Consider the following 15,441-nt stretch of genomic DNA (forward strand, 5'->3'; position numbering starts at 1 on the left):
TACCGTCCGTCCTTCCTCCTCCTACTAGTACGTATATTAGTTAGTAAGTACGTACGGTAAGGAAAGGAAAGAAAGTAAATAAAGTAAGAAGAGAAGAAAAGTAAGAAGAAGAGAGAGAGAGAGAGAGAGAGAGAGAGAGAGAGATTGCATAGGGAGAAACGTGAAGCTGTGTAATGGATACTTAATACCCCGAGAATTTCCCTTGTAGCGGATAGGACGCGACACGAAGTTTTTCAAAAGCGAGAGGGCCGACAAAAGGACTCGCCATTACACGGCGAATCGAGCCGATGCGATGCGCGCAGGACGCAATGAAACGCTTTCTTTCGATGAGAAGTGGAGGCAAAAGGTCGTCCCTCGGCCACCGTCGAAGCTAAGCGACGCTTGTCGCCGTGGCGTCGGTCGTTTCGCCTGATCCCTAGAATGAAAAGCCGGATCGCGGTAAACGAAGTATCGAGTTGCTATTGTCATCGAGCCTCTCGATATCCATTGTCAATTTCTCTACCGTGGAATCTAATTCGTTCTCTCTTCCTTTCTTCTGTTTCTAACTCGAGACATACTTTCTTTCTGCAAATCACAGCTTCTCTGTATTTTTTATCAGTCATTAAAAAGATTATATATAGAGAATTGAAGACAATTGTATGAAAAATTGATGAAATGTTAGCTTTCATATAACGTAATGATTAGTAAATATTATATAATAGTTGTCATATATTATGTAGTAGTAGTAATGTAGTGAACAAAGGATATCATAGACAAAGCTCAATAATAGTTTTCAATCTATAGTACAGTAAAGATATACTCTGAATACGAGTTTTACGTCTTCGATATGCCATTAACTCAAAAACTGTTCATTACTAATTTTTGTGTCTATGGACATCTTTTATTCACCACATAATATATTATACTATATTATAAGTGAAAATTAACTCACTCCATTAACTTTATCCCAATTTTGTATATAATACAGGATCATATTATGCATTCATTGTGATAAAGAATTTTTTTGATTGTTTCAGTAGTTGATCCATAATAGTAAACCAAATAATAAATATCCCAGTAGCACATGTTAGTTTTATAATATATACATTTAGGAAACATATAAACGTATATGTTTATTATATACGTTTAATTATTACGAACCAATAGGTGCTACCTGGGATATATTTATATGAAATATGTATCGAAGAAGAGGGAGGGGAAATACTTGAAGGCGATTATACCTACGACAGGATTCTACAAGTTTTCTGATTTTTTTATTCCCCATGGCATTCGTACAACACTCGCGCGGATTCCTCACGCGTCAGTCGAACATACACCCGTACTTGCGTGTGATTCGTGACACACACGCACGCAGATAGCCATGAGCCCGAGTGGTTGAAATAGGTGGGACTGTCTCCGTTGACGTTAAGCCGACACATTACAGTCTTAGCGCCGTGTCCGAATCTTTTCTTCTTCCACGGCTCGAAGATGCGAGAGAAGAAATGGACGAAGAGACGGCTCTCGAAATAGTCAATGCTGACGTACTTTCGACAATCGTACATGCGGCGATTCGATAGTCTCTCAAGATGATCCTGAAAGTCTTTCGAAAGTGCTAATCGACTGTTGAGGATCGAGTGAAGTCTCTTAAGAACAATTAAAAATAAATGTTTTTATGTTTATAAAAATAATTTCCTACGATTATTACGTAAAGCAGCTTCTAGACGATCAATATTATCGCACAATATTATTGATCGTCTAGAAATTATTGAGCCTCCAGATATTTATTTTGAACTGTTTAAAGGGGGCAATAATATTGTACAAAATAACTGTACAATAATATTGAGCATCGAGATGCCACCTAAGAACTCTGCGATTTTATACTTATTATCAGAAGTTTTGCAGCAATTTTTTTCATTAGAATTGAAATGAATTTTCACCATTAATATTAAACATCAAACGAATCCTGATTAATTAATAAATGATTTCGGAATTATTGTTAATTGTCAATAGTTAACGTTAGTAGATAACTGAACATAGTTCAGTTATCAGGTCAATCACGGGGATTTTTATCGAAAGATATTATCGTGAAAGTTGTTTCCGGAGTTTCGCCTTCGATAGGGAAGACCGCGACGAATCAATCATTTCAGTGGCAGACATATATTTCTCTTCCCGTCTCTCGTACTTGTGCCATCTCTCACGCCGTGAGTTTCCTTTCTCTCTCTTGTTCTCTTCTTTCCTCCGACTTCTCTTGCGAGATCTCCGACAGGTCATGGCGGGAGTGAAGGAAGGTGGAGAAGGGATTGGATGGAGAACGACAGATCTGGCGTCGTTAAGATAGAGCAGACCGATAGCGCTCCATGGCTAAACTCAAACACGCACACGCGACTCGACTCTTCGCTTGAAAATACATGGATTATTCGTGCCCAAACACCAAGCTACCGGGTGCTCGGAATATGGTAATCATCGCCCGAAACCATCCTCACGCGAGGCATGGCTATGCGGGGTCAGCAAGGTCACACTCGACTTTTGTAGCTATAGATGGAATTCTCCATCTACAGTATGATTTTTAAGCTACACCACGCGGAAAATAAAATTTCGTTATATTACCAAACGTACAAACGTACAGCTATTAAGGAAGGGAATAAGAGAAAATCTGAAGGCCAGAGAAATGTCACTTCTACTGCTCTACTTCCTAAATAACACACAATGTCACAGACATCAGAATGATATAAAATCAGTGAAACTTTCGTCAAGTCTCACTATCAATCAAGATGACATCATCTCAACTTTATCGCAACAATTGAGTATTACTTGAGTTGGCTATATTTTGCGGATATAGAGAAAAATATTCGAAAGAAATAATCTATTGGTTGGAACAAAAGTTCGTACTTTATTTGTATCACGTTTACATGTTTTAAAAAAATTTGGATGGCGATTATACAATTTGACAGAGAAAAGTTTCAACTTTAAAAATCTGTAAAACAAATCTTATAGGAATGTTTAAAAAAAAACGATTTGGAGTAAAAATTTTAAACTTTTACATTAGAATTTTTTTGGATACATAACAGATGTGCAAAATGAAAAGAAAAATTTCTATTGTATTTTATCTACCTCGTAGTTTTCTGTATATATGTAAAAATTATCAAACTCACACAAGACATACATAATAACTTTTGGAAAGTAGAGATTTTAAGTTTTAAAATCTTTTTTAAAATTAGATTAATTTCATTCATTTTTATATCCCGTAGATACTCGAATAATCTCTGGGAAAATAATCAAATTATCTATAATCTGAAGATTCTTTACGCTTGATGAAGCATTATTCATTGAGATTTGGGCTCGATAGAATAATCACTTGATAAAAGTATCTAACTTCGCGATTAAATCTGCAAGAGGAAGTCTCCGATATAAACGTCTTCCGTGGTTGTAAACAAAGGTACCAGATGCTGATCCGGGACTCATTAATTCTACAAGGTTGCTCGATAAAAATTCAGATCCTCCGACAAAGTAGCGCGGGACTTGCTTTCAATAACAAACTTAGCTGTAATTCAAGATGCCGCTAGTACGGTCATCACGCGAAAGGACCTCCTGGTCAGAGGGATGGACTCAGGCCCCTTGGCCTTTCCTGCGTGCGTTATATCGAGGCCCAGCCTGAATCCGAGGCGCCGAACTTCTAGTATTACACGGACTGCACGGATTAATCCACGATAAACAACATGTCACCGTGTTTTGGCCAGTGCTTTCAATTTCCGAGAAAGGCGGAACGATGGGAATTCGCGATCAGGTTCGCATCGATGCCTCAGTAACATTGTTGCCCAATCACGCTTGTAAATCTCGCAATTTCTTTGTTTCACAAAGTGTGAGACCTAACGAGCAATCTGTTTCTTCTCTTCGAAAGTTACTGTTAGATTCATCATGTCAAATTATACACAATTTAAGTTACTTTTATTTTTTATCATTTTTATAAGTCACCACTGCTTCTATTCAGTATGTTCTTAATTTAATTAAGTCAATAGAGTTAAACAATTTAACAAAAAAAAAATGTATTAAATTTAATTCAAATTTAGTTTATCATTTACTAAATACATTCATTTTAAAATCACAGGAATGGATTAATTTACATTTTCACATTAAAAATAATAACAAAATGTTATTTAATTTAAAGGATTGGATTTCTATGCTTTGATTTAACAACAAAGAAAAACGATAGACTCGGACACTGGCAAAAACATGGGGCTTTTAATGTTATCAATATTTCCAATTTTATCTCTTTCACAATCGTCATACTTGTTGCAGTCGCGTATCCGGCGACGAAATTATCGTCGAATTCCTGCCAATCGACTTATGTTAGGACGAGACACGCGGTGTGTCTTATACGAGGGATCGTTGCAAGCATATCAAGTGGAATGGACTTCGACGTAATTTGGTCTTCTGCGTAATTCGATTTTACAACTTCCTCGCGAATCGGCTCTTTTATTGACGCGAAGAATCATAATGTCTTCGTGGAGTTACATCCTTTTGATGTGTGTCGCGACTGCAAAATGTAGAATTAGCATAATAATTTAATAGACAACTGTTTTCTTCTTAAAAGAAAAATTGTATAGGTATGCTTTATATTTTTGTAATCGTAATTAAATTTAATTTATAATTTAATTTAATTTATTGTGTATCCATAGAATTACACTGATTGTGAGATACGAAGAACATGAATACAATTGTTGAGACATCAGCAATACTATTGCTAAAGCCTTCCAGAAAAAAATCAGAATGATGATTGACATTACAATGAAACAATACATTACGCATAACTAGAATACAATGAGAATATTTATACACTTAGACTTAGATATTAATGAAATACACACGAGAAATGTATGAAGGTTAAAAATATAAAAGATGAAAGGGATCAAAACAATACAAGAAGTAGAATGCAATGTTCGATGCAGATTGATCAGCAGCTAAACAAGAGCACATAAATTCGCCACGCAAATTCGTATTTGGATTCCATTTGTTTAAATCGAATCTGATTTAATTTTCGGAATAATTCTCATCGCTAAATTCGTCATCGAAATTTAAGAATATCTTGAATGGGGAAAGATGAAAGAATGCCTATTTAAATACTGCAACGTTTTCTTTTTCTTATTTTACCGAGGTAAGTCGGTCGAGGTAAGGTCTTATCTTGAGACGTAATGATCCTTCTGTCCCGAGTTTTTTTTTTCAAGACAACTGAAAGGAGACACAGCAGAGCAGTCCTAAAATTATTTCTCTTATCGGTCAATCACAGTGTCAGATTATATATATATATATATGTTCTATCCCCTATACATACATACGCGCAAGCACATCGTGCATGTAACAGCGACCGACGAGAGATCGAGATCCATATCGGAAAAGACAAGGTGCCTCTGTTCTACGTGAGGATTCTCTCTACGTGAGGAGGTCGTCCTCTAGCCATCCTCTTCTTCACCTTCACAGATGTGAGCTGTGAAGTAAGTATAAGTCTTCGTCCTGTTTCATTGCCTTCTCGTTCTCTTAATAAGCAACAATAGAAATTCCTCTTCGCCGCGTTTATGTTATATGAGAAGATTAAACCTTTGTATTCGCTATGTTGGATACATCGTTATCTAGCTTTAATTATGCGACTTTGTCGCGGAAAAATCTTAAATTATTTGTCAGATTCATCTCCGTGTCTACGTCGACGAACTAAATAAACGACGTGAAATCTTCAATCTTTATGAAGTTCATAAATATTCTCAGCTTATAAATTCTGTTAAGATTGATAGCGAGTTATATGGCTTCATCAACGTCAGTTAGCGTTATGATTATCTGCGATCAAACAGGCGCTGCGAAACAGCTATAATTATTGCTCCGGACTCGGCATTATTATTCATGCTATTGTCATACACCGTGAAAGGCTGCTCGTCGTTGTGCATCGCGCACTTGAAATTCGCTGCGCCGGGTATTTTAAAGCACGTCGAAAGTGGAGACCGTTCACGAGTAGAGCGAAGGTGATTTCTGGAGTGCGAGAATGTGATCACGATTCCGGTATCGATCGGTCGATAAAAAGATCCGACCATGGCCGTGTCACTTTTCTGGCGACTAGATTTTTCATTCATTTGGTGATTTTTCTCCATCCTGATTTTGCGATGCAATTTCGTATGCGATTCATGTGCAGTTGCATCGTGTGCGATCACATCAATCTGCATACGAATTCTCGGTCTTTCCTCGTCCATCCTTCCCCCGTCTGCTCCCATCTTATCTCTTCGTTTATTTTTTATCTTTTCTCCTTTTTTTCTTCCTTCTTTTTTTCTTTTCTTTCCGCGTTCAACCTTTTCCGCCGGTTGGATACGTTTCTCCTTTATTTCCCTTTCTCTCCTCGTCTCTTTTGTTTGCACCTCGCATTTTCGGACACCCGCGAACTCCCACGAACCTCCGGTGGTTCCTATTAAATCCGTCGGTATTGTATTCAAATTGGTTCGCGTCCTACCTCTACGTCCACTCGTCTTTACCACATCACTCTCTCAACCGTTCATCTGGTCGCTTTGTCGCTCATTAAAGAATCTATTAACGGTAGTTAATATTTCATACAATCTTAACATAATGTAGCGTAATAGAGAAATAATGTAGCAAGCGCAAAATTTCATAATTTCTCACATTTAATATCAAATAGATAAATGACTTAAATAGGTAAATGATTTAAAGATACACAATTAAAACCTTAAATTGGTAGATGAAGTGTTCAGAACATCACTAAAAATTTTTAATTTTATAGTTATATTTTTAACTAATATATTAAGTTATATAGTTTTTAACATTTATTATATTAGTTATATCATTATAAGATAGGAATGTAAAAAAGTAATGAACTCTAAGACTTTGGCTATCTGTGCTTATATTTTATTTTCTTTTTCCAAAGAAAGGTTTTAAAGAAAATTGCTTGAGGTAATCATATTTACTTATTTAATATAACTCTAAATAATAATTATAATTTAGAAAATACACTGAGAAAAATGGCCTAGTTGGATTAAATAGTAATTCTGATGGAAAATGGACGAATCAGAATTTTCTGATGTTCAGATAATTAGAATTCTGATTGATATAATTATTCTGATAAAAATAAGAATTCTAGCAGATTTTGTTATAAATATTGTATCAACCAGAATTTCGATTATCTCAACTAAAATTTCTAATTTTAACCAGAAAATTCTGATTGTCCATTTTCAACCAGAAATTTTTTTTTCTCTTTTTCAACTATTTGCAAAGCGAAACATATATTGTACTTGATAATCACAAGAATCGGTAATGAAAAATAATTTACTTATCCCGTGACGAACCGTGAAATTTTATCATAGCACTTTAAGTCTAATTATCACCTAATTTTTTCATGCGTGCGTCAGTACTTCGACTACGTTGGTCGACGCTGGATAAAAAAAATTGCGGTTCGCAAAGAGCCGCCGCACGTTTCATCCTAAGAGAGGAAGAGTGACCATTAATTCGACAAATTCGACCAATTGCGTAATTCCGAAAAGAGTCGTTGACCGTCTGGACGCCGCGTCGGGTGGTGCAAAAGACGAATAAAAAAAGTCGCGCGTCGCGAGGGCTGCGGGCGGTCAAACTGGCAAGAAGGAGGTAAGAGAGGAGGATGATGCGCCTCCACACGCGTACGCACTCACACCACCTTCTTCGCGTCCAGAGCGCAATACCGGGAACCTTTTCCCCCAAGTTAGCAGTTGTGTCACGTCGCGGCGACTACAAAGCACCGCGATTCCTCCCTGCCTTCTCCTTCCCTCCCCCAACCGTCTTCAGGCTCGATGCAATACACAACACTTGCATACCATACTTATTTCGTACTTAAGCACCGCACGGAGCGCGTGTGCATCTCTGCACATGAGTGTACATTTCGTCATATATACAGGGTGAGCTGATAATTAAGTTCTCCTTTGAGCTGACATTCGTTTTTTTCTTTCGCGAAGCGTATTTTTCTACGAGATATTTATCATCGATCGAGATATGCGATATATAAGTTGAACTTTCAAAGTTTAATTATATGACTTAAGTTTCTTATTAATATCCGAGTCTATAATCAGAATTAGAATTTATTAATTTTGTTTTCATTTTGTTTTGCTGCCACTTTCACTTTATTTAACAATAATTTCTTCATATTCCAGATAACCACATTTCCCGTAGGACTCATAATGATTGAATTTTATCGTTCTTTCACTTTTTTTTGTGGCTGCGGTTGATAATAATTTTCTTTGCTCACCCCTTACTTAAATAGGTATAATGCAGGTTGTCTTCTTTCGTGAATGCGTGTGTGCCGCGCGAATACGCTTTCATGCCGATGAATGATGCATCGCGGACAACGCGCGTCTGCGTTAGCATCGGTGTGTAAATAATGGATTAATTAATAAAAGTGCACGAAGCCGCGCACGCCCGCACCGGACTTCCTTCTCCTTTTTTTTTATCTACTCTACGTAGTTATTATATCTTTTAGAAGATAATTTTCATATCATATACATGGGGCAGATGCAACCCGCACCTCCGAAGTGTCTATCCTGTTTTACTGCGTTTTCATGTTAGTAAATAAAATGTAACTCGCTTCATGCTCATTAATTTTCCTTGAGATTACATTATTGGCACAAATCGACATTTTGTCGCAATGACGAAATTTTACTTGTTAATAATTACTTTTAATCCTCCAGAGCTGATAGTGAGTCGATTTCATTCCCATTTCATTCATTTATAAATCTCATAAAAAATGTCAAACATTTCAATATTCTTTATGTTACATCTGCAAATTTGGATTATTCTTTGTTAAAATATACTTGGTATCCATTTTTTTTCATACAATTATTTTGGCTCCTTGAAATTAATTAGTGCTTTTTAATCCTCGACTACAGTAACGCAATTATTATTATTTGATTTTTTGGATTATTTGGATTTGAAGCGAAAATTTGTAAACAATTGTAGACTCCATACGGTTAGTATTATAAAATTCTAAATTGTATATAATATAAGATAAAAAAAATGTTGAACCCTTCTCTATTAATCGCCGTAAGGCGGAGATTTATTTGCATTCTTCAAACAGGACTTATAACTTGAGTGTAGTTTTCATAGCTAAGGATTAATTAACATAAATTAAATAATCTTACAGACTCAGCGTCAGTAGACGTGTTACAGATTTTGGCGTTAGCTCCATAGAGTTAAGTCGATTTTGAGGATCGCGCGGATGCCACGTGTCGTGTGCCATCCCGTTTCGCTCGATCGTTTATTTTTAACAGGCATATTATCGTTAGTTTCAATCGAAATGAGAAGACGACGACCTCCTACGCTTCCTTCTTCGTCTCAACGAGAAACAATACCGCGGTGCTTCTTCGTGCGAATGCGCGGACAAGGCGTGGTCGCGCGAGATGCACAACGGTGACGTAGCGTCTCGCGAATTGCTCTCGAGGACTGTCGATTCGTTAATTGCACCGGCTTCCAGAGACTACCAGGAATCTGAGGGATTCCTTAATTGCGCGTTCTCGTCTGGTAATCCGACGAGATTACGTCAGTGATGTGCGCTGCGCTCGATCCCTCGTCGCGACATCTCGTCTCGCTTCTAAAATCAATTCCGAGATAACGAAACTTGTATTGCTGATAATAATACTTGCATCTTTCGGATAATAAGGGAAAGCAATTTAATTGGATGGTCTTCTTTTCTCAAATTCACTATTATAAATTAAATTAAATCGCAGGAACAGATAAACGTGCTGTGGCTGACAGAGGCTGACTTTTGACGGGCGAGAAGAAGCAATGAGAATCGATTTAGCATGATGGTATAGGAATCCGAATGGAACGTTGCACTGAAAAAAAATCGTAGATTGAAGTTTAGAATAAAGAAGAGTATTCCCCGACCCTCTGCCGTCCGTCGAACATGCAACACGCGATGATTTACGATCCTGTGTTACGAAGCGCATTGCCGAGCATCACCACGCAGTCGAACGAAGAAAACGCATCGCGCGTTGCACTCCAATGAATAACATCTTCCGACGATCGCGATATTTTCTTTTTATTTCTCTCTCTCTCTCTCTCTTCTCCCTCCCTCCCTCCCTCCCTCCCTTCCTTTCCCGTTACGACACCGCATTGTTCACGTTGTAGTTTTACGGTCCTTTCTTGGTTGATTTTTCATATCCTTGATTACATGTAGTTCTTTTATTCTCATTATTAAAACTATCTCACGGAAATGTCGCGACAACGACATTTTTTAATTATGTTATGTATCATTTTAAATTCTTCGAAATTCAGTGCAATAATAATATCTTAATTTCTTTGAGTTAATTTCAATTAATGATCTTTATCGATATAATTGTGATCATAAATTATGAATTCACCAGATATCACCACTTTATCTAATAAATAGTAGATCGCGATTTCAGCCATACCTATATAATGCGCTGACAAATCATGTTTTCTACGTAGTATAAATTCTAAACTTAGCGAACTGTTGTCTACGACTGTTGCAGGTAAATCGGCCGCTGACGATGAAGAAGGAAGGTATCCAAACGAGAAACAGGAAGCTCTCGTCAAAAAGCAAGAAGAAAAAGGCTGGCGGTTGTCTAGGTCTCGGTGGTGTCATGGGCGACATGATCAAAGCCAGCGGACACCTTGATCTGGATAACAAGCCCTTCCATTCAGGATTCGGATCGCCAATGGGTAAGTCGAATTCTTGGGGTTATAAATATTTTTATTTCAAATTTAATAATTTCAAAAATTTCGAAAAGTCATGTTTTATACATGTATATTATAACACCAGAGACAGAAAGATTATTCTCTACACTTAATCGGGAATAATCTGAGGAATCTTACATCCCAGCGGCGAATAAATATTATAAATTGTTATAAAATTATTTTTTGTATGAATATTATTCTTTCTTGTTTAATTATTCTTTATGAATCTTTAAATGCATTTCGAAAAAACTGTAATAAAAACGTTAATTAGAATCTTTATTTTTTAGAAATATTATCACATAATAAGTTATTTAACGTACTTACTCCGTTAAATATTTGTTTGGTTTCTATACTTACTTCTTTCAGAAAATTGTGATATTAAATTCATATCTATAATATTCTCAAATACTAATAAATTGCAAAACAATCAATAGTATACAAAAAATATATTATTAATAATAGGGATTTTAATTGAGAGGGTGTAAAAATAACTCAGGTGATCATTTACGTAAAAAAAAATCAGACAACTATTCTCCCGCAAGAAAAAGACTTAAATGTAGATTTAACTTAGATTAGCGACAACGCATTTAAGATTCGCAATAGTATGATATTTTTTGATGTAATCATCTTTGTAAACGACTCAGTACAACCGAAAAGAATCCACTATGTCCCTCGAGATCTCTTATGCGAAATTCATGGGCACAGGAAGAGTTTTAAAAGAGCGACGCTTCCCATTATCGTTCCAGGTACGTCGCAGCATCATCACACGATGCATCCGGCGATGCAGCATTACATGTATCACACGGGTGTCGGCGTGGCCGGAGGTCTTCATCAGGGATTTGCGCCACCGGCGCCGCCCCCCATCCACCCGCACTCACATTCGCATTCCCATTCTCATCACATGACGAGTCTTCAGGGTCTGCAGCTGGCGGCCACGACGAACGCAATGGTGAGTGCACGATTGTTACCTTCACCGGCGATTGACCAAAGGCTTCGACCGCCGATAATCGATCAGGATCTACCGCGTAGAATTTGTCGATTTCTCTTGGGTCGTGAACCGAGTTTAATATCCTGCAACTATCTCGCGATAGCGAAACGATACGATCACGTCATTTAGATCTAATTCCCAAAATTTCAATTTTACATTATTAGGTAGAGAAAGGATCCCACATTAATTATATGGAAAATTGAGTCCCAGTGAAATGAATTAGTTTTCACATAGAATGTAACTTATAATAATATGATAAATAAAAGTTGTTATAGACACAAGATTAATAATGCAAGGGTAAATAATTTTTTAGTTTTCAAAAGTGCTCACAGAGCACAATTTTTATATCTTGATACACTCGAAGTATCCGTTACTGAGCCTTGTAATTATGATATCTGTTATTCACTATATCATAAGCTATATATTGTATATAAAAATTAACTCATTTCACAGAGACTTAATTCTCCTTATAATTAATACGGAGTATTAATCCTTTAAAACAATTGAATATACAAAACATTATTTTCTCGATGAGACACGTTATTCCAAACATTTCAATGGTCACTGCCAGTGCAGCTTCCGTTTCTGTTTCCAAGCAGTAATATTAATCGCGTCGCGACCGGCGCGCGAGGAGAGCCTTCGCTCACAGAATGGCCGGCAAGTAGAGCATCTCAAGAGTGTGGTAATCTTTGTCTGGTTTCAGACCGGCTGGCGATCGGAGTACACATGAATCGCGAGTGATCTAGCAGCTCAGGACGCAGCCCACCACTGTCTCGTTGTAATGTAAAAAGAAAGGAAAAAACAGAAAAAAAAAGATAAACTAAACACAAAACCGCTCCTCTTCTCTTTCTCGCACGCGGGCCTCCTCAGTCAAGGGGCTACGATCGATCATTGACGACACGAAAATCCCGACACGCGGGATCCCGGGATTCACGTCCTTGTGCATGGCCGTGAGAGCGCCTGTCGGATCTCTCTTAAGTGAAAGCTCATGTAAATATGTAAAGTTTCATGTAGGGCCATCGAGCCCCGGCCCCAAGTACAAAGGAAAAATCAGCTACTGTATTGAGTCTTATATATGATATATAGCATGTAAATAAATATATAGATACAAGAATTTATATTATATGTGCGCGCGAACGAGCGTGTGTGAGCGAGTGCATATGGAAAGAGCGGATGCGTGTGTGCGTGTGATGACCTGTTTTTAGACGACTCCTCGGAGGATTCTGGGTGGACGATCAAATACCGGACCGTCGCGCGGGTAATCATATTACGCGTTACGCAGTGTCTATATGATTGTACACTGTAAAAAATATCGATGGATTTAAAACACGCGATGTCTATAGGTTGCCTTCCAACGAGAAACACGCGTGACACAGTGCATCATTATATCCTTGTTATTCGCCAATGTTAAACAAGGATGAGATGATCACTGTGTTGTGCTGAGTCTTGTTGGAAGGCATCCTACATAAGTCACATTATGTGAGTGTTACTATTAACACCAACATGATGTGATTTCAACATCATGAGATTTAAATCCACATCATAGTATTGTTGATATGACTATCAAGGGTTTATAAATCTACTCTATGTTCTTGTTAATATTAACATCAATATGGTAAGAATTATATAGACACCGTATAGTATGTGTGTTAAATCCACATCTATATTTTTTAGAATAGTAAGCCTTAAGTCGTAAGAAATTGATCAATCACAATCGAATGTAAGGAGAACAATCGAATGATCAATTTCTTAAAGGTTTACTATTCTATTGTACACACTGCTTTAGGACTATAGTGCACAGAAAATCTTAAGCGGTAAGACATAAGCAGTAAGGAAATCAACATGTTGGATTTGCTATTGTTTAAGTTATGACCTTACGGTTCCTACTATTGTGATTGGCCAATCTGTTTACTGCTTACGTTTTATTACTTCAGTTTCTTAGTGTGCCATGGCCTTTATTGTCCTTCCGCTCGACGGTCGACGGCACATAAATCCACTGAATCACGCTTCGCACCCAAAATCGATTCCGAGTGCGAAGAGTCGCGGTGTGCTGCAAATGCGCAGGGTTCCGGAACGCGTGCATGTTACGCACGGAAGTCGACGCGGTATCGTGCAATTTCAAGAGAAATGTTTATTAACGGGCGTTCGTAACTCGGTGCGGGATCGTTTGGACGTTCCTCAGAAGATTCTCGTCATCGGTCGCGCCGACAAGTTTCGCGTGCTGCTTCGCGTGAGTTACCGAGACTCATCGAAGCTCCATGTCTCGTTCGGCCGCAATTAAACGAAATGGCAATTAACAGTCTCGCAAACGGTAATTTACGAAGCTCGCTATATTCTACATCGACTCTTTCGAAAAAGAGAACGTTCAAACGTTCTCTCTTTTCAAAAAGCGACTACTTTTCACTATGTAGCAATCTAGATTGTTAAAAAATTGATGTTTCTCCTTCTGGCGACTTAACACGATTTTTTTTTTATTCAAGTAGACGCGAACAGTAATAATCGAGACACTTCGATCGCAGTGTCCGTTTTTAGCAAACATTTTACGGTACAGCCAATCGTGCGCGGAATTCAATTCCTTTCCAAACATGAGTCGATTGAGTCACAAAGCTTCACGATCGGTCACAAGAAACATGATTTATTTCCCAGGAATTGAAACGCCTTTTTACAATATGTCGTAGCCTATGGGATTGAGATTTGAACCTCGATCGCAGATCAACATCGATAGTCTCCGAAATAGAGCTTTTCCTATTTTGTTTTTTAAACCTTTGACTTGTACTTTGCCTCTATCTGTCCACTGTCGGCGTCCATTGGTCCAGCACCGTTCTGTGTGTCGTACCGGTTAGTGATAGTTCACATAAGTGTAATAAAAGCGCATAGAGAATAAATTCGTAAATTATATACGAAGCCTCCGACGATCGCGATCGATCGGCCCGACCCGGCGCGTCGATGCGATCACCGGATCGCACGAGCGTTAGCTTCATAATTTAGTCACGGCGGACACGAAAAATCCACTTACACATACACATTTACATACACATATATACACACACACACACACACACATCGGACAGCAACAGTCAGTGCAAGAAATACGAGAAACACGCGACTAAAGTGTAAATTTTGTATCTTCGAAATTGTGTATCGTTATTGTAATAATATAGTATATATATATATAAATATATATATATACAAATGAAGAAAAATAAAATATATGTATTATAAATATATATTGGAACACGCGCGAGCGGGTGACCGTCGCGCGCATTAAGTGATTGTGCATAATTAGCAACTAATTGCGCATCATAAACAACCATGCATATAAATAGTCAACAGGATATAATTGAAGACTCATTGGCGAGTGAAACACGACGTACGAGATGTCGTACAGAGGTGAGACACCGGGTGATCATTAGCATTGTCATTATCGCTATCGGTCATCATCGATTGATTGTCCATTGATTGATCGCTACTCGTGAAAGACTCACTCGCTTGGGTTCCAAACACATTGTGATTTTTCGATTTTAGAGGTTTTACCACTCGCGTATGTTTTTTGCGATTAAATAGACGTATATAGGTAATACGAAGGTGAGAGGACAAAGGAGTAAAGGGAGAGAAAGAGAGAGAGAGAGAGAGAGAGAGAGAGAGAGAGAGAGAGAGAGAAGAGATATATAGTAGAGAGAGTAGTAACGTAGTAGTAGTAGTTAATTAACTTACGTAAGTAAGTAGTATCGTACTTAAGTAACGTTAAGTTTAACTTACGTCGT

At 37.7% G+C, this 15,441-nt stretch overlaps 1 protein-coding gene across 1 annotated transcript in view; it reads left to right on the top strand.

Annotated features, from left to right (window-relative positions):
* LOC105622134 (GATA-binding factor 2-like) overlaps window positions 1-12,477 on the top strand; it is an 85,590-nt gene extending 73,113 nt beyond the window's left edge. The window contains exons 6-8 of the mRNA XM_012203567.1: window positions 10,485-10,674; window positions 11,436-11,638; window positions 12,381-12,477. Coding sequence (XP_012058957.1) covers window positions 10,485-10,674; window positions 11,436-11,638; window positions 12,381-12,407 — 420 coding nt within the window. The 3' untranslated portion in view covers window positions 12,408-12,477. The remainder of the gene's footprint in view (window positions 1-10,484; window positions 10,675-11,435; window positions 11,639-12,380) is intronic.
* Window positions 12,478-15,441: the final 2,964 nt, after the last annotated feature.

The sequence above is a fragment of the Atta cephalotes genome, assembly GCF_000143395.1.
Source record: "Atta cephalotes unplaced genomic scaffold scaffold00040, whole genome shotgun sequence".
NCBI classification, from domain to species: Eukaryota; Metazoa; Arthropoda; class Insecta; order Hymenoptera; family Formicidae; genus Atta; species Atta cephalotes.